At 36.5% G+C, this 20410-nt stretch overlaps 1 protein-coding gene across 2 annotated transcripts in view; it reads left to right on the forward strand.

The window, feature by feature from the left end:
- Positions 1-20410, forward strand: part of LOC121738849 (adenylate cyclase type 6-like) — a 151486-nt gene that overhangs the window by 86922 nt on the left and 44154 nt on the right. For both annotated transcript variants that reach the window (XM_042131104.1, XM_042131105.1), the window contains exons 5-8: positions 11925-12112; positions 12896-13059; positions 17165-17285; positions 20242-20398. In XM_042131104.1, the coding sequence (XP_041987038.1) occupies positions 11925-12112; positions 12896-13059; positions 17165-17285; positions 20242-20398 (630 nt within the window). The remainder of the gene's footprint in view (positions 1-11924; positions 12113-12895; positions 13060-17164; positions 17286-20241; positions 20399-20410) is intronic.

Genomic DNA, 20410 nt, shown 5'->3' on the forward strand with positions numbered 1-20410 from the left:
TAAATATACTTAATGTATAATATTATAAAAATTCCAGAAATATATCGATGCAATGAACATATTAGTTCTAATACGATTCAACAGATGGCGTTTTATTTTTTACTTCATTGTAACATAGAACTAATCATACTTATTAGTTATTATGTTTTTGTTTATAGTTTTTAATACGTTAGAATATTATGTTTAATAATATTATCACTTGGTATAATAATAATCAATCTATCTTATCTTATAGAACTCCTACTGCATTTCTAATATATTATGTGAGAAGTTGACAACAGAAGGCGCTCTAAAATAAAGGAGTTCGAGTGTACCGTGTTGGCCTATATTCCATCCAGAAAATATTATATCAATGCAATCAACATTTTAATTCTATTATATGAAAACAGATGGCGTTTTATTTTTACTTTATTATTGTAACAGAACTAATCATATATCTACTTTATTATATATTGTTTTTATTCATAACTAGCTGTTGCCCGCGACTTCGTCCGCGTGGACTTTAGTTTATAGCGCGCGGTGTCAACAAAATTTGTGTCATGAAACGTAACGAATTAATGCAGTAGCGATACAATATTAAAAATATAATTTTAATTTTGTATTATCAACTGCCAAGCCAGAACGTGCCTCGTTTCGTCTTATTTTGAATGTTGACGATCATTCTACTTTTTCTACCGTATTAGGCCAGAATTCTGCCTAAAGTAAACACCATGGCAGCGCAAACAGTCATTTGCAAAATTAATCATCCAAGTGACTACAGTCGAAAATGTCCTCGATGACAGGGGTTAACGAGTTTCGCGGCGTTTTGCATATTTTATCCGATTTAAATGAGACAGATATCAAATCGATCCCATTTGAGAAGATAAAAGTACGCCGGGAACAATTAATGTGCTCTTAACACGTTTTACGAATTTTGAGGTGTTTTGACCGGAGTTGTCTATTTTCTAACGTTTTTACTTTTTTCATAGGCTAACGTCAAAATACTTATTATTATTTCTTAGATAACGTACGCGCAGGTTGTATTGTTTGTCTGTATATCTCTAAAAGCGAGAAATCTAAAAAGAGGAGGGAATACCGCGGGAAAGATTATGAGTTATGACATAGTTACTTTAAGTTGCGAAAAAATGTCGATTACCGAATGATCGGCGATTGCGATTTGCGGGCAAACAGCTATGATGTAAATATTAAATTGAATAAAACACCCTAAAAAAAGATCCCTCTGTTCCGTAGATACGATCGTCCTTCGATTATATTTTATACAGTAATCCATACTAATATTATAAATGCGAAAGTGTGTTTGTCTGTCTATCTACCTGTTACCTCTTCACGCCCAAACCGCTGAACCGATGTAGATACTTTGATTCCCGGGTAAGGATATAGGATAATTTTATCCCTGAAAAATGTACGGTTCTCGCGTGATATTCGAATTTTAGCGCAACTGAGTTGCGGGCGTTATCTTGCTAGACCTAAATAATAGATATAAATAATAGTTGCTGAGTAAATAAACTATGCATAATATCTCCAGTGCATTCAATACAAACATTCAACTCAAATCCAGGCGCATTTCCCACAAAGGGCCGCACAGCGGGGAATAGACTGGGTTTAGCAGGTTTTGTTCATGTTACATTGTAATTATTATAACAGTAGGTCGATTCTGGCAAATTTACTACATAATGTGGCTACTCCTCATCTGCTCATGATGGACCATTACTTACGTTTATAGGTGGTTAAGTAGAGAGCGTATTCCCTCTTAAAAAGCCGGCAACGTAGCTGCAGGCTGGAGCTCTCCGGACGTTGCGAGTGTCCATGAGCGACGTAGTTGCTTTCCATCGGGTGACCCGTTTGTTCATTTTATAAAAAAAGTATAAACGTCTTTGATGTATAGAGATATACCCCCTTACTTATAAACGTTGTATAAGCTTTGAATAGTTAGGTATACAGTGTTTTGTTCCTGTCACACAAGTGACACTTTTAATTGGATTGAAGAAGACAAAACACTGTATAACTATTTAAAGCTTATACAGCGTTTATTAGTAAGGGGGTTAATAGATAAGGAATCATTTGAATTTAGATGAATAATCTAATACTTAAAAGTTTCTAAACTGCTCTTGTAATATTTTAATTTCTAACATCAATTTTCTATTGGCACTGTCTTTTGTGACAGTTTCTGTATGATCGGTTAAGGACGCTATCACATAAATTATTACAAAAAAATTAGCAGGTCAGTAGTTCAGTACGAATATCGACGTTAACAATATGAGCGCGCCTTGTACAGTGGCGGTTACGATACGGCGAAAATGTATGAAGAAATTTCAGAGCGTTTCTTATTTTTCTTATAAATGGAAATATTATTTATTTTTATATAAAATATTTAGCTATTCGTACAGGGGACTAAATAAGCAACAATTTGTATATTTATTTTCCTTAGTTCAGTGTATTCAGCTATAATGGTACCTAATCAAACCCCATTTTTTAATCTTTTGCGATTATTGTGATGGTTAAAACGTATTTATGTGAAAATTTTGTATGCGGCTATAAATTTTTTATGGTGTAGACGTGGAGATGAATATAATATTATCTTTCATTTGAAACCAAAATATCCTCGCAGTGTGACTCCTAATTCTTTAAAATGGTACCTGAAAATCGCTGATATTTGAGAAAAATGTGATAGCGTCCTTAAAAGCTTTACTTATAATATAATCAAATTACTTTAAAATGTAATGTAAATAATTGAGTCGAGTTTTCTTTAAGAGTAAGAATCTATTAAATAACAATATTATAAAATACTAGCTGTTCCGGCAAACATTGTTTTGGCATAAGTATAAAGTGTTTCGCCCATATTATTTTATTGAAGTGACTTAATAAGTATGTCACCATGGCAACGTCCATCGCTATCCCGTCGCACAAACAATGGTCGCCGTCAGTCTCGAGTTGTAATAATTTACTATTATTTATTCAACAAAATATGCACTTATCATATTAATATTAATACGCAAACGAAAAACTTTGTAACGAAAAAAAAATAAAATATCCACAGCCGAACATATTTAACCTCCTCCTTTTTGGAAGTCGGTTAAAAATGGGGAAACGTAGGTGCATGAAATTTTGTTCAGTTATAGATTATATGGTGAAGGAGTGCATCGAACTAATATTATTTTGAAATTATGCTTTTATCATATATTTTTTTTAACAAATAAAACATACACACACTACAACACACACACATGAGAAATGACAGATTTTTGAGTGACAAGCCTATACATACGAATTATACTCTTTTATTTATGGTTGAAGTCTGTTGACAACAAGTTGACAAATTGAAAATATATTATAGTTTTTTTTATTGAATCTAAGATACTAATAAACAATGCTTACACCAGTCTGAGATCAGAGACAAGAGTTGAAAAAAAAATGATAAAGTCAATATTTTTTACAAAATATAGGTAGTAGTCCTAATGTCATTGAAACTAAGGTCGAATTTCGACCATTGGGCGATCTCTAGTCATATAAAAATAGATGTTGTCCGACTCTCAACCCTAACCGATATGCTCGCTAAGATTCACGAAAATCGGTCGAGCCGTTTCAGAGGAGTTCAATCACGCACCCCGTGACAGGAGACTTTTATTTATAATATTAGATTAGTATTAGATGTATAAATATTTATATACTTTTTTTATGAAATAAGGGGGCAAACGAGCAAACGGGTCACCTGATGGAAAGCAACTTCCGTCGCCCATGGACACTCGCAGCATCAGAAGAGCTGCAGGTGCGTTGCCGGCCTTTTAAGAGGGAATAGGGTAATAGGGGAGGGTAGGGATGGGAAGGGAATAGGGTAGAGTAGGGAAGGGAATAGGGTAGGGGATTGGGCCTCCGGTAAACTCACTCACTCGGCGAAACACAGCGCAAGCGTTGTTACACGCCGGTTTTCTGTGAGAAGGTGGTATTTCTCCGGTCGAGCCGGCCCATTCGTGCCGAAGCATGGCTCTCCCACGTATATTAGTATGGTAATACATGTACTGACAACAAAACGCTATGCCCGCAGCCATATTATAATATCCTATATTGAAAATATATAATTTAAGAATTTAATATTAAATGTTTCTGTAAAAATATTTTGACACAAAATTAATTTAATTTTCGTACTAAGTTTATTGTACAAAATTGTATCTATTCAGAATTCAGATCATCTCAAATGGAAACTCTAATTAGTTCACTGAGTTATTTAATTTTGTTTGTAATTATCGTCTTTCCTTGGTATTGAAGTTACACAATTTTCCCATTTAAAAATATAAAACGTATGAAATATTATATTCTAATTTAGGCGCTCTCAAGAGTTTCATAGGAATTAATATTACCTAAATTTAAATATTCGGGCACATAATAGATTTTCGTTTTAGGCGGGCAGATTTTAGGCGGTTTTAGAAAATATCGCACGGTTTTACATGCGGCTTACTGCGATAGACTAGAGTAAGCTTAGACTCGCACGAAATTAAAGCTTTGTTTTACTGAAATTGAATAGACGAATAAAAAAATGCACTATAAAATAGAAAACTAGTTTTCGATACTCTGCAGCTTTCGTAGTTTAAATTTTAATTCCGAAATGCACATTTTTCCGGAAAACACTATTCAAGTTGAACAAGGTTTTCTGTTTACTACAGCATAATATTATGGGCCCTCGGTAGGTAATAACAATTTTCAATAAAAAATGTTGTGTCAATTTACAAGGACTAGAGATCGTCCAATGGTCGAAATTTGACCTTAGTTTCAACGACATTAGGACTACTACCTATATTTTGTAAAAAAAATATTGACTTTATCATATTTTTTTCAACTCTTGTCTCTGGGACTCAGCTGATCTCAGACTGGCCGTGTAAGCATTGTCTAATAGTATCTAAGAGTCAATAAAAAAAAACTATAATTCATTTTCAATTTGTCACCTTGTTGTCAGCAGACTTCAACCATAAATAAAAGAGTATAATTCGTATGTATAGGCTTGTCACTCAAAAATCTGTCTGTGTTGTAGTGTGTGTCATGTTTTATTTCTTAAAAATATGTATGATAAAAGCATAATTTCAAAATAATATTAGCTCGACGCACTCCTTCACCATATAAACTATAACTGTGCAAAATTTCATTCACCTACGTTTCCCCATTTTTCGTCAAAAAAGATACAAAGTTTTTGGCTCACGTATTAAATTATAATAATATAGATTTACTAGCTATTGCCCGCGACTTCGTCCGCGTGGACTTTAGTTTATAGCGCACGGTGTCAACAAAATTTGTCTCAAATTTAAAAACTTTTTAAAACCCTGGTAAGTGGTACCCCTCTTAGGGCCGCGCTACACCGGAATGGCAGCGCTAAAAGTGTTCGCCTCGCCGCTGCCATTCCGGTGTAGCGCGCTGCGCGGCCCTTAATTAATCAAAATACCCAAAAACAGCTGTGCAGTGTGCACATAATCTATACTAATATTATAAATGCGAAAGTATCTCTGTCTTTCTGTCTGTCTGTCAGTCTCGCTTTCACGCCAAACGCCAAAACTACCGAACCGATTGTAATGAAATTTTGTATACAGATAGTCTAAAGCCTGAGAAAGGACATAGGCTACTTTTTTACTGAAAAAAGGGTTGTCAGGGGGTGAAAATGCGTAAATTTGTTCAAATTAAGTTAGTTCCAAAAATTCATAATAGATGGCGCCGTGCGTCTTCTACATCGCGCTGACGCTTGCTCAAAAGTATTTCTATAAGAGGTGGTATCATCTTACATTTAAGTTTCAATTTTTTTCGATTGTTATATCTATTGTACGGTATTAAATAACTCAGTACTTTATCTGTGCAGTGACGTAACCTTAAACCTATCAATGATAAATAGTTTATGGGTAAAGTTGTGTAATTGGGGGGCTAAATAAGCTTTAAAATTTGGCATAAAATATAAAGTTTAATATAAAAAAATGAAATACTTATTGTGTGCACACTGCACAGCTGTATTGATTTAAGGGGTACCAGGGTTTTTTTATAAAAGCTTTTGACACCAATTTTGTTGACATCGCGCTTTATAAACTGAAGTCCACGCGGACGAAGTCGCGGGCAACAGCTAGTAACTAATAAGTATGCCGTATGATTAGTTCTATGTTACAATGGAGTAAAAAATAAAACGCCATCGTATTAGAACTAAAATGTTCATTGCATCGATATATTTCTGGATTTTTTATAATATTATACATAAAATATATTTAAGTAAAAAATAAAACGCCATCTGTTTTTATATATTAGAATTAAAATGTTGATTGCATTGATATATTTTCTGGATGGAATATAGGCCAACACGGTACACTTGAACTCCTTTATTTTAGAGCGCCTTCTGTCGTCAACTTGACACATATATTAGAAATGCAGTAGGAGTTCTATAAGATAAGATAGATTGATTATTATTATACCAAGTGATATTATTATTAAACATAATATTCTAACGTATTAAAAACTATAAACAAAAACATAATAACTAATAAGTATGATTAGTTCTATGTTACAATAAAGTAAAAAATAAAACGCCATCTGTTTTCATATATTAGAATTAAAATGTTGATTGCATTGATATATTTTCTGGATGGAATATAGGCCAACACGGTACACTTGAACTCCTTTATTTTAGAGCGCCTTCTGTCGTCAACTTGACACATATATTAGAAATGCAGTAGGAGTTCTATAAGATAAGATAGATTGATTATTATTATACTAAGTGATAATATTATTAAACATAATATTCTAACGTATTAAAAACTATAAACAAAAACATAATAACTAATAAGTATGATTAGTTCTATGTTACAATGAAGTAAAAAATAAAACGCCATCTGTTGAATCGTATTAGAACTAAAATGTTCATTGCATCGATATATTCCTGGATTTTTTATAATATTATACATAAAATATATTTAAGATTTTTGAAATTTTATTTTAATACACATCCAAGACCCAGGAACATTTAAAACTTTTTGTTCCGCCTGCGGGACTCGAACCCAGGACCCCCGGGATGAGCGCTGGCCACGCGCAATGCGAATTCATTTTCATCGATATTTTCATGGAAATAAGATATTTTCCCACATCAAAATGTAGCCTATGTCCTTTCTCAGACTCTAGAATAACTGTGTACAAAATTTCATTGCAATCGGTTCAGTAGTTTTGGCGTGAAAGCGAGACAGACAGACAGACAGACAGAGATACTTTCGCATTTATAATATTATATAGTATGGATTAATTTACAAACAAAATCCTCTCAGCAAACGTTTTAATACCTTGTTTGTAACTCGTCAATTAAAAATAAAATCGGCCAAGTGCGAGGCGGGCTTACGCACGAAGGATTCCGTACCTATTATTATACAGGGTCGTGACAAAACTAAGTGATAATACTTTAGGGTGTGTAGTATGTACGTGTCCCTTATATAAAGTTCTGTGTGTATCACTGTGAAAGGAGCAGCGATGAAAGAACAGACTTTTTTGGGAATCTTTAAGTCATGATAAATGCATGAGCATTTTCCCATACAAAGTTTTTGAAAAAGTTGATCTTTCAGTTCTGCTACTTTCATTGTGAACTCTATTCAAGGGACACATAACAATTCATTTTAGCAACCAAAACCAAAATCAAATCAGCCAAGTGCGTGTCAGGCCACGCGCAGTATAGGGTTCCGTAGTACCGCTAATTTTTAATAATTTTCGTATCGTCCATGAATGTACATTTATAACGTGTTTTAAACTAGTAACAACAGTATCTCAGTTATGTTCAAAAGAATTTGAACGTAAAGTTCCTTTATACTTCGCCGAGTACCTTTTTTTTAGTTGATCGACTATAACTCAATAACTTTTGAAGTCTTCTTAGCCGTGATAGTTTTCCTTTTAAATTCAGCATATTTACTATTCATGTGAATTTTTTCACATTTCTAGAAGCAACCGTTTAGCTGGTAGAAGGGAGGGACACTGGACTCTAACGAATTTTTCCACTTAAAAACTTTATAGGTATTTCACAAATCCCTATATCGAAAAATGATCTGTGAATACTCGTAATATTTTACAAAAACCTATCCAACGACACCCCACAAGGACCGCGCTTGATGTGTAGGGGAGGTACCATAAAAAAATATTTTTTTAAGATTTTATATACCGTTTTGTCGGCATCCTTAATATCTGCATTCATGCCGAATTACAGCTTTGTAGGACCTACAGTATCTGAGTAAAACCGCGGACAGACCGACAGACGGACAGACAGACGGACAGACAGACGGACGGACAGACCAAAACTATAAGGGTTCCTTGTTGACTACGGAACCCTAAAAAGTATCGGTATTTATTCTGTTGGTGAGGTAAATAAACGTGAGAGAAACAACAGTTGGGCGACAACGATTTATTTACATGGGCGCTTTTGTACGCTAGTTTTGGCACGAAATAACTCAATATGTATTTACACGGGGAGTTTTAAATTTCAGCACGGGATCATGAGAGATTTACACTAATCTAAATTCACAGGCAATGGAACAGCAAAAAATGGAAAGGGCGTAAGCGATAAAATGATCTTTGTCGCGTAATTTAAAAACCATAAATACATTTCATATAAGCTATAAGCAAATTATAGTGGATGATGAATACTGACAATGAACTTTAATTTCTTAGCTTTAGTCATTGCTGAGAAAAATCGATATCGCTACAGTCAAATTATCAAGGCGTCGCGTCGCCTTAAGAGGGCGCCTTAAAGCAAAATATCAAACATCGTCCTTATCTCTTCACACTCACACCCGTCTTTCATATGCCATGTAGAAAAATACGACGTGGAACCAGCGCCAAGTTAGTTTTTTCATAATAACTCTATTTATCATTTAAAACACAACATTTAAAAAATCCCCTAGTACGGTCCCGCCCGCGACTTCGTCCGCGTCAGCAAAATGTGATAAAAAAAGAAAATGAAAAAGAGATACATTTTCCTCTTCCTTACCCAAATAGTAAAAACCGGCCAAGTGCGAGTTGGACTCGCCCATGAAGGGTTCCGCAGCAGCAATAAGGTATATTTCTATGAATGGTTTTCGATTTATTTTTATATTTCAGTTGATTTAATGAAGTTAAATTATTAAGGTTTACTATATATTGTGACGTATAAAAAACTATTTGCTAGATATCGTTCAAACCAATTTTCGTTGGTAGTTTTTATAGTAATGTACATCATATATATTTTTTAGAATTATCATGCCCCTACTTCAGAAGTTAGAGGGGGGGGGGGGGGGGGGGACCACACATTTTACCACTTTGGAAGAGTTTCTCTCGCAAACTATTCAGGTTAGAAAAAATGATATTAGAAACCTAAATATGATTTTTGAAGACCTATCCATAGATACCCCAACGCATAGGTTAGATGAAAAAAAAAATTTTTGTGTCACTTGTACCTATGGGGACCCCTAACATTTTTAATAATTTTTCCCTTTTTTTATCAAAATCTCAATGCGGTTCACAGAATACATGTACTTAGCAAGTTTCAATAGTGTAGCTCTTATAGTTTCGGAGAAAAGTGGCTGTGACATATGGACGGACAGGCAGACAGACAGACAGACGGACAGACAGACAGACCTAACGAATCTATAAGGGTTCCGTATTTTGCAATTTGGCTACGGAACCCTAAAAATGGGATCTTGTAAAGTGTCTGATCACTTTTCATGAACCTAAAGTTGTAGATAAAAACGCCAATACTGTATAGAAAATCTTAAGGATAACGAATAAGAGTTAAATTATAGCTGTGAAAATTTATCTCTTTTTCATTTTCTTTTTTTATCACATTTTGCTGACGCGGACGAAGTCGCGGGCAACAGCTAGTTTCTGTTTCGATACAAATTTTAAGGAGTCCCGTCGAATTCTCATGGATTGCATCATCAAATCACCACTTTAGTGATCATGTTACCAAATTCGGGCTACATCTGATACAACAACAAAAGGATTTTGGAAATCGGTCTACAAACGACGGAATTGTCCGCGAACCAATATAAAAAAAGTGAAAAATATCCTCCTCCTTATCGGAAGTCGGTTAAAAAGTAGCCTAAGTTATGCCTTACTGTATCAGCTATGTGCCTAAAAAAGTCCCATCAAAATTGCTCCAGCCATTTCAGAGATTAGCCGGAACAAACAGACAGACAGACATACATACAGACAAAAATTGTAAAAAGTTTTGTTTTGGTGTATGTACCCTATATACATTAATATGCATCTAGTAAAAACGGTTCTTTCAATATTACAAACAGACTCCAATTTTATTTATATGAATAGATGTATAGATGTATAGATGTATACAGGGTGTAACAAAAATAAGTGATAATACTTTAGGGTGTGTACGTGTTCCTTGTAGAGAGTTCACTGTGAAAGTAGCAGCGCTGAAAGACCAAAAAATTTTTTCACTTTTGTATGGGGAAACTCGTGACGCTCGGGCCCTTGCCCATACAAAAGTGAAAAAAAAAATTCGTCTTTCAGAGCTGCTACTTTCAGAGTTAACTCTCTACAAGGAACACGTACACACCCTAAAGTATTATCACTAGTTTTTGTTACACACTGTAGATATACAAGGTGTAAGTATAACAAAACTTAGTGATAATACTTTAGGGTGTGAATGGATTCTCCATAATATAGAGTTCACTGTGAAAGTAGCAACGCTGAAAGACCTTTTTTTTCACTTTTGTGTGGGGAAACTCGTGACGCTGAGGCGCTTGCCAATACAAAAGTGAAAAAAAATGATTTTGCTGAAATTTGGTATAGCGATACTTTGAGTCCCGGAAAAGGGCATAGCATACTTTTTATCCCGAAAAATGTACGGTTCCCGCGCGATAAACGAGTTTTGGCGCAACGGAGTCGCGGGCATCATCTAGTAAGTACTTATGTTATAATTAAGTATTCATTATTCACCCACATAGATCTCTGAAGGGAGATGAATACTTGAAATTTAGCGAGAATTAAGTGAATTACTTCGATTCAATTAAACTGAATGGGAACAGTTAATTAGCTGTCTGTCTGTTAGAAGTATGACAGAATCATTTTAGTCTTGAATCGTTCTTTCTGTTCTAATCAAGTGCAGGTTCAAAACGAACAAGATCTCTCTGAAAAGATGATTTCGGACGAAATCTCAAATCTAGAATTTGCGATTGTGCGCGTTGTTTTAAAATCTACACCTTTGAACTGCCAGTTTCATACAGCTTTCATAACAAAAAATGTCGTAGTCTCTTACAACCCCTTTTCGCTATACTTAGGGCCTGTTTCACCACTTTCTGATAAGGCTATCCACCAATTTACTTGACAGATCAAGTATGGAGAATCTGTCAAAAAAGTTGTGAATAGCCTATTAGGCACTTTATCAGAAAGTGGTGAAACAGGCCCTTATTCTTTTTTCCTACTTGTATCTTTATTGCCCCAATATAAAATACTTGCCCCACTAAGCTACCAAGATCAATCATAACAACATTTTATCGGATCCCCTCAACCATATTTAGACATCCTTCCAGGTAAAATAATTATGTAGTTAAAAAAACTAAAAAAAAACACGCTTTTTAATTTTTTTGTGTGCAAAAATTTTAACAAATTATTGCATTGTCATTGGCTTAAGTTTTGAATTAGACTCTGGAGATAGGTAAATATCGTGCTCAAAGATTCCATTACATACAAACAGCCTGGGTTAATTCAGACCGCAACGCGACGAGGCGAGGCGAGGCGCGGCGCGGTCTAAAGTATGGATTTAACAGATTTCAATTGAGTGAGAACTGAGGTGAGAACTGAGACGTCTTGCGAATCTGTCAAATCTATATAAATTTAGAAATGCATCTACGCGTTGCGTTGCGGTCTGAATCAACTCTAAGCTAATAAAATGGTGTTTAAAACCAAACCAAACTGAGCATATCCCTTTCTTCCAGGTGGAGATGCTCTATCAGCGGTACTTTCTGCGTATGAATCAGACCAACATGACCCATCTGCTTGGTCTACTACTCGGAGTGACGGCGGCGCTCCTCTGCGTGCAAGTGCGAACGCTGCTCATCACACAGAACTTTCTGACCGGACTTATACCCTCTAATATGACGTACACCGAAGAAGACTTTTACAAGTAAGTACTATAATAATAATTAGTATTAGGGTCAATTTATATTAGCGCAGAGTCGAAGCGCATCGAAGCGCATCGAAGTATCAAAACTGAACATAGCAAATCCAACCTTAACTCCAAAGCGTTAACGCACACATTACATCTGAGAATTTTAAAAGGCGCGCGGCGCATCTGCGTGAACTCGTGCGCATGCGCCCGACCAACGCTGGTTGATCTCGCAGAAGTAATGTGTGCGTTACGTGCTTGAGTTAAGGTTGAATTTTCTGTGTACAGTTTTTTGGAATTCGCTTCGCTGCGCTACGACTCTGCGCTAATATAAATTGACTCTTAGAGACCGTATCTGAGACCTTTTGCTTAATTGCTAAAGATCTCATATACGGTCTCTCAGATCTCTTAGTATTTCCGGACCAATGCAACCTGCAAACCTTCAAGAAGAGAGCGTATTCCCTTTAGGATCAATTCAGACCGCATCGCGACGCGTAGGTGCATTTCTGTACTGATTTGACAGATCTCAATTGCGGGAGACGTCTAGCAAAGTCAAGTCCATACAAATTTAGAAATGCATCACGCGTCACGATCTGACTTGACCCTAAGGGTCAATTCAGAACGCAACGCGCGGGCGGAGTCAGCGCGCGCGGCGTGTTTCTCCAAACGGACAATTAGAGGTTCTATGCTAAAATTACATAAAGCTTATTTTCCTACATTTTCACAAATACCGCGTACGCGCAGAAAACGCGCACGTCCGAACGCGCTCTGCGAGAACGGATTTTTAATTCCCCCTTGCAGCTACCGAAACAACTTGACGTCAGACATGTCGTCAGTGACGTCACCGTTTCACGACTACCAGGAATATAACGCGACCGTGGTGAAGAGGCTGTACTATGAGAAGGAGAAGATGGCACACATCATCAACATCGTCATCCTGGGCATCACGGCCTTGGTTTACACATGTAAGTTAAGTTGAATGCTTAGTAGATTTTTAAAGCTTCCCGTGTGGGCTTTTCCAGTCCACCTCAAGGGACGACCGAGAAAAGCTTGCATGTTTTGATGAGTCTGCGAGACGCGGACAACCGTTGGTAGAGCTGCGGTGGGTTGATCGTGCCTACTGGCGGCCATACACCATGCTTCCTATCGTCCAATCGGCATGACGCTTCCGATTGGATCTGTTAGAACTGACAGTGTGTGGGAGTGGTATGGCATGACAGTTGTACTTGACGGCACAATCCACTCCCACACACTGTCAGTTCTAACTGATCCAATCGGTAGCGTCATGCCGATTGGACGATAGGAAGCATGGTGTATGGCCGCCATAATCGGGGAGTGAAGCACCATGGGGTCTTAGTGGGTAGATCCTCGGAGAGTCCCACATACCCCGGCCGATGTGCCGAAAAAACTTACCGCACTGTTGCCGCACTCAGAGTGGAACATTAATTTAGTACTGTAATTAATTTTAATAAATTGAAGGTTAATCATAATAAGTCAAATATTTCTCTGAGTATACGGCCGTTAACATTGAAATTTTTTTGAGCTGAAAGGCTGATTTTAGTGTTTGCGCCAAAGAAAAGACATTCGACGTTGTAGTGAATACGGAAATTCTCATAATAATATATTATTGTAAAGTATAATATCCCTTCAACTGTTGACCGCGCTCTAGGAGCGCGATGTCAAAAATGCGCGCATCTGTTGAAGAGCGCTCTCCTGGAGTCCGAGTACCTACCTCAATTCGCTGTTGGAACCTTAGTAGGTACCTAAGTATCTTTCACGAAGGTACCCCAGTTTTATTATAAGGCCTTAAAATAACAGGTATCATTCAGATCGTAAGCTAATTACAATAATTAATTTAGGAAATAAATTACATCTGAAGATGCAAATTCAATGAGGATACCATTTAGTAAAGTCAATTTGTTGCTGATAAAAAATGAATCTTAATTATTCAAAACAAAGTGCCCCAAGTAAAATTAGGGAACACGACGAGAATTATTTTATATTGAGTATTACAGAAAGGTTTCAAAGAATTTAATTCACTTTGAAACTTGAATATTTTCAGGAAAGGCTTTTTAAAATATTTACTTTTCATCAGAGCAAAAAGGGTACATTTTTTAAAATTGTAATAGATTTAAAGGAGGCTGTGAAATAAGCCTGTTAGTACTATGTAATGCATGCGGAGAAGGGCAGGTATTGTACCTACATGAAAGTAATACAAAATTGAAGTCTAGTTAAACCATTTTCAAAATCACGTCCACGGGCAAAATAGTACAGTCGTCGTGAAAGTCGTGAAGAATTTTCTACTTTTAAATTGCAAATTTTGAAGAACGTTAATTTTTTAAGGCACTGATTTAAAGGGGCAGTTGTAAATTGCAGTTTTGGTAAGTTAAAAATTATAAATGGCACGTTTAATAACAAGTTTAGCAGTTAAATTTAAGCAGTAAAGTAAACAAAAATGAGTTGTAAAAAATAATGAAATGGATCATTGAAAACATTATTGAACAGTAAAATAATTAAATGAGTGGTAAAAATTGGTTACGTGTGGGCAGTAACAAATCGGAATTTTTCAGTAAGTAATCTCATTCTAAACAATGAGGTAGTAAAATATAATAAAATCGGCCAAGTGCGAGTCGAACTCGCCCATGGGGGGTTCCGTACCGTTATAAAGCGAAAGTTAAACGGTCGCCGGCTGCTGCCACAGTACGCTCGCTGCGCTCGCTTGGCTTCCTCTGTATTGTGGTCTAAGTTCTAACCTAACCTAACCTAATCTTGGACTTTCTGGATTGTGTTTGTTTTTGTTTTGGAGGGGGTTTGCGCCCTCCGAACCCCCCTTTCGGGGGGGCTGCGCCCCTCCCGTCCCCCTGCTACGGTATCCGTAGGCCTTCTGTTAAATCATTATCGAACCACTCATCCCATCATTTTGACCGCTCATTCATTTATCGAACCGCTCATTCCATCATTTTTACCGCTCATTCAGCTATTGCACTGCTCAATTATTTTTTATTTCTGTCCATGTTTTACAGTCGCAATAATTAATCAACCGCCATAAAATTAAATAGCTGCTCAATATTTTTTTCAACTGATCATAATAACATCTCAAATAAATAACTGCTCAAAAAATTAGTTCCCATTTTTTAACCTTAAAATAATTGAAGTTGCGACGGAAAACGTGTTGGTGGCTCTTATAAAAAAAGGTGAGTATCACTGATTTAAATTGTTCGTAAACTTCAACTATCTCGCTCTATTTCCATACAAAATATCACCATCTCATTTTTATTCATATGGAAACCTGAGGAAAGCGTGGCCGACGAGATTTGGTGACGCCATCCACGGCCAACTACATTTTTACAATATTTTAGAAGGAAACAAAAGAACGCGAAGAACACGCATCAACCCGCTTCTGAAAAAAAATCTTAAGGCATTAATAAAAGGACAAGAAAAAACGTTGTTATACATTGTAATACTGGAAGAATATAAACGTTATATCGCTGTTCGCATTTTCATTCGAAAAGAACACCTAACAACGTATTTCTTAATTTCACATCAGCAGGTTTAGCTTGACCACGGTGGGAATGCAAAAGAATAGAAATAGTGACAAAATTTAGGCACAAAAAGATTTTCTTTGTCAATCTGTCGCTTTGTCCATTCTTTTGTAGATATTTTGAAAGTGGCAATGGGGTCAATTGAAACCGCAACGCGACGCGTAGATGCATTTCTGAAGCTTTTTCCATACTGTGCCTTTTTCTGTTCGTCAAGGGCATGCGTTATAGCGAAATCAACAGCGAACGTGAGGCATGCCCGCGAAGCAGGCAGCGACGCGAAGCTGACAGACACTGCAACTGAACAAAAATGACAATGTTGTAGTTGCGTTCGTTGATTGCATTCAATTATTGAATGCGTAAAAACGAAAGTTGAATGAAAGAAGATGACAGAAATTGAAGACTAAAGCGCATAGTGTGGACATAGCTTATATATATTTGTCATTTGACTTCAATGGGGATTGTCCATTTTTTTTTAAATTTTGCTCATTACAAAAATATTTCGAGGAATAAGGTCAGTGATCGTTTTTAGGGTTCCGTACCTCAAAAGGAAAAAACGGAACCCTTATAGGATCACTTTGTTGTCCGTCTGTCCGTCCGTCCGTCTGTCAAGACCCTTTTTCTCAGGAACGCGTGGAGGTATGAAGCTGAAATTTATATCAATTACTCAGGTCTACTGTCCCTTGAAGCTGTGAAAAAATCAAACTTCTAAGCCAACGCAATCAAAAGATACAGCCGTTTATGCAGCAAATTTTCGACACTTGCAAGGGAATCAAAACCTACAGGGTGCTTCCCGTGAACTCAGAATCTTGAAATTTGGTACGAAGCAACGTCTTATAGCATAGATAAAGGAAAAATTACGAAAACCATAAATTTTTAGTTACATCACATAATATATTTTTTTTTTAATAATTTTAAACTTACTACCCATTTCCTCATAAACGCGTAGAGGTATTAAATTGAAATTCATACCAAATACTCAGGTCTATAATACCTTTAAGCTGTCGGAACCCTCAGTGCGCGAGTCCGACTCGCACTTGGCCGGTTTTTTCTGTATATAAACGAAAAAAATACCCATTAGTTACTTATATTTTTGAACAAATACGTTTAACCTTTGTTTGACCTTCAATGGCGTTAAATTAGCAATAAATTCGACCAACATTACGTTTCGAACTTTTGGTAAGCTTCTCGTATCAGCTTTCACATGATGAGAACTTGCATTTGACGAACCAGCCATTATAAATAAGATTGAAAGGAAATTTAAAACATACTGCAGAGGTCAATTGGCCGCCGATGATGACGTCAGAGCGAAACTTTAAAAATTTATTGAGAAAAAACTAGCCAATGATTTTCAAAAATATTTAATTTATATTCTTAAGATACCCTATTTTAACGAAAAAAAAGTACATGTAATTTTTTTTGACAATTTGCGTGAGACGTCAATTCAATACAAAAGGCATTCACGTGTTGCGTTGCGGTCTTGGCCCGTGTACAGAGTACCTACCGACGTATGACGTTTTTGTTTGCACAGGTCTACTAGCCTGCCTCAGCCGACCAGCAATGAATGAGATCTACTTGCTGACAATATCATACGTTGTGCTAGCAACCTTTCTTCTGATTGACCTGTCTCTTGCCGGAACATCAGTATTGAGGTAAATATTGTTAATTCTGTTGAGCACAGCAAAAAAAATGGATCCGATAATTTCCCTGCAATAACAGTCAATAATCTTAAAACATACAGTTTAAATTACAACAATAAATCTAACACGAATGAAGTATATATTATATAATGCCATTATATTTTTACTAGCTGTTACCCGCGACTTCGTCCGCGTGGACGATAGCTATATATAGCTACTAGCGACCCGCCCCGGCTTCGCACTGGTATAAAATAAATTATGGCCTAAGTCACTGAAAAAATGCTTAAAATCGATTCAGTAGTTTGATTTTAAATAATTTATATTCATTACTACCCGTGGCCCGCATTGGTCGGTACTGCCGCAAAAGCTACTTACGTCCCGCAATTTTTAAATCTGTAATATCTTCGAAAATATTAAAAAAAAAATTAAAATCGTAATAATTATGCTGTAAAGGGCCATAATCAATAATGTATTTAAAGTATTTAATTGAATAAGCATTATTGCCGTATTGGTTAAAATCGCTTCCAAAATTAGCCATTATTTGAAGTTAAAAGTAAATGACAAAAAAATATGTTATTGTGGGATATATCCATAAGAGATATACTTATACGTGGGAGAGCCATGCTTCGGCACGAATGGGCCGGCTCGACCGGAGAAATACCACATTCTCACAGAAAACCGGCGTAAAACAGCGCTTACGTTGTGTTTCGCCGAGTGAGTTTACCGGAGGCCCAATCCCCTACCCTAATCCCTTCCCTACCCTCCCCTATTCCCTTCCCTTCCCTTCCCATCCCTGCCCTCCCCTATTACCCTATTCCCTCTTAAAAGGCCGGTAACGCACCTGCAGCTCTTCTGATGCTGCGAGTGTCCATGGGCGACGGAAGTTGCTTTCCATCAGGTGACCCGTTTGCTCGTTTGCCCCCTTATTTCATAAAAAAAAAACCATCGCGGAGTTTTCTGTAGACCTTTTCAATGTGTACAATGCGCACCCCTGCATTGGTACTTGTACTATTATCTATTCTGTGGCATTGGTAGCGCCCACTTCGAAACGGGCGTAAATCGCAATATTTTAATTTCGCCATAACTTCTAAACCAAACGTCCAATTTTAATCATTCAAATAGCAAATATAATCTACATAAACTGTACTTAGTGATGAAATTATTTATTTTGATAAGGATTTTTAACATGAGTAAAATAAATGCGTTTAAATATAGTCCAAAAAAAAAATAAAGATTTTTAAATAAAAATATGGTTTTTGTGCCTCACTTGACATAGATAGGTATATTGTGTCGCGGACATTTTTGTAGATATTTATAAGATCTACATTTACTTAGAACATTGTATAGTTCTATCTTTTATAGTTTAGGCAGCGTACGCAAAATAAGTAAATTTTCTGGTTGTTTCCGAAAAACTGAAATATCTTACGGAACCCTATATTCTCCAAAATAAAAAGTAGCCTATGTTACTCGTAAATAATGTAGCTTTCGAATGGTGAAAGAATTTTTAAAATCGGTCCAGTAGTTTTTGAGCCTATTCATTACAATTAAACAAACAAACAAACAAACAAAGTTTACCTCTTTATAATATTAGTATAGATAATTATAGCTTATAGCCTTCCTGAGATTAGCGCGTTCAAACAAACAAACAAACTCTTACGCTTTATAATATTACTATCTAGATTTAGATGTACTGACATAAAATGTTGGTTGAGAAAAATACAGAGAGATAACTAACTGTTTAACAAAATATATGAAGCAAAATACGAATGCTATATTATTAGGTACTTATATCGAAAGGGCAAACTAGCATTAAATAAAATAAATAATCGCATTTAATTAATTTATTCCATAGTTGCAGTTTAATCTATCAAAATGAATGTTATACATTGCTTTCAAAGTTGTTGATTGAGATCAACTGAAAACACTAACATAAAAGTTGAGTTAATATTAAAGTTTGCGAAGTTGTAAAAGGTCATTAAAATGGACCTGCGAAGTTGGCAAGGCTTTGAAAACCATTTGCAACATCAGAAACAAACAGCGGCTATTGTTGTGGACAGCTTTGTTTAATTTTAAATGTTTAAAGGAGCGGAGTATTAACTCCAACAATTATGTGCCTCTTTGTATGAAAGTTGAACTGACTACAATATTAATAGTTTCTGCTCAAATAAACAGTTGTGACCTTTTATTTCCGACAGCTTACCTTTGCGTAGTCACAGCGTAGTAGTTACAAAGGAGAAGATACCTACTCATGGATTGTAGATACTGATTTCTATTGACACCTAGTATTATGGTATAATATATGACACCTAGTATTATGATAGATGATATATTAAATACACCGAGTGATTGAGTGAGAGTGAGGAAATTGATTCCTAGGCAGTTGACAGACCAACGTCATTTGGTAAGATAATGTCAATTCAATGTTAAATTTTGTGATCTATCGGTTGAGTTTTTGACGTGGGAGAGCCATGCTTCGGCACGAATGGGCCGGCTCGACCGGAGAAATACCACGTCCTCACAGAAAACCGGCGTGAAACAGCGCTTCCGCTGTGTTTCGCCGAGTGAGTGAGTTTACCGGAGGCCCAATCCTTTTCCTTTCCCTACCCTCCCCTATTCCTTTCCCTTCCCATCCCTACCCTCCCCTATTACCCTATTCCCTCTTAAAAGGCCGGCAACGCACCTGCAGCTCTTCTGATGCTGCGAGTGTCCATGGGCGACGGAAGTTGCTTTCCATCAGGTGACCCGTTTGCTCGTTTGCCACCTTATTTCATAAAAAAAAAAAACGCGACCAAACTACGTACAGACTACAGAGTATAGACAGAGTAGTTATGTCTATTGTGCTACGTAGGTCCCCCATCTGCCTAGGAATCAACTTCTCTGATAAATGATAATACAAAAAAGTATATTTTTTTGTCATGACAAACTTTGTCTTTTTCGGGTCATTTTCTCTTCAAATCTCTGTCCGCAGATCCCTGAACGTAAGCGCCGGCGCATGCGCACTCTTCACCTACGTGACTTACGCGACTCTACCTGTGAGGCTCCACGAGGCCACACTCGGCGGTCTGGCCCTAGCCGCCGTCAACATCGGTGCCAACCTGATGCTGAACAAGAACAATGATACAGAGGTAAAGAACAAA

Source organism: Aricia agestis, chromosome Z, assembly GCF_905147365.1.
Source record: "Aricia agestis chromosome Z, ilAriAges1.1, whole genome shotgun sequence".
Classification (NCBI taxonomy): Eukaryota; Metazoa; Arthropoda; class Insecta; order Lepidoptera; family Lycaenidae; genus Aricia; species Aricia agestis.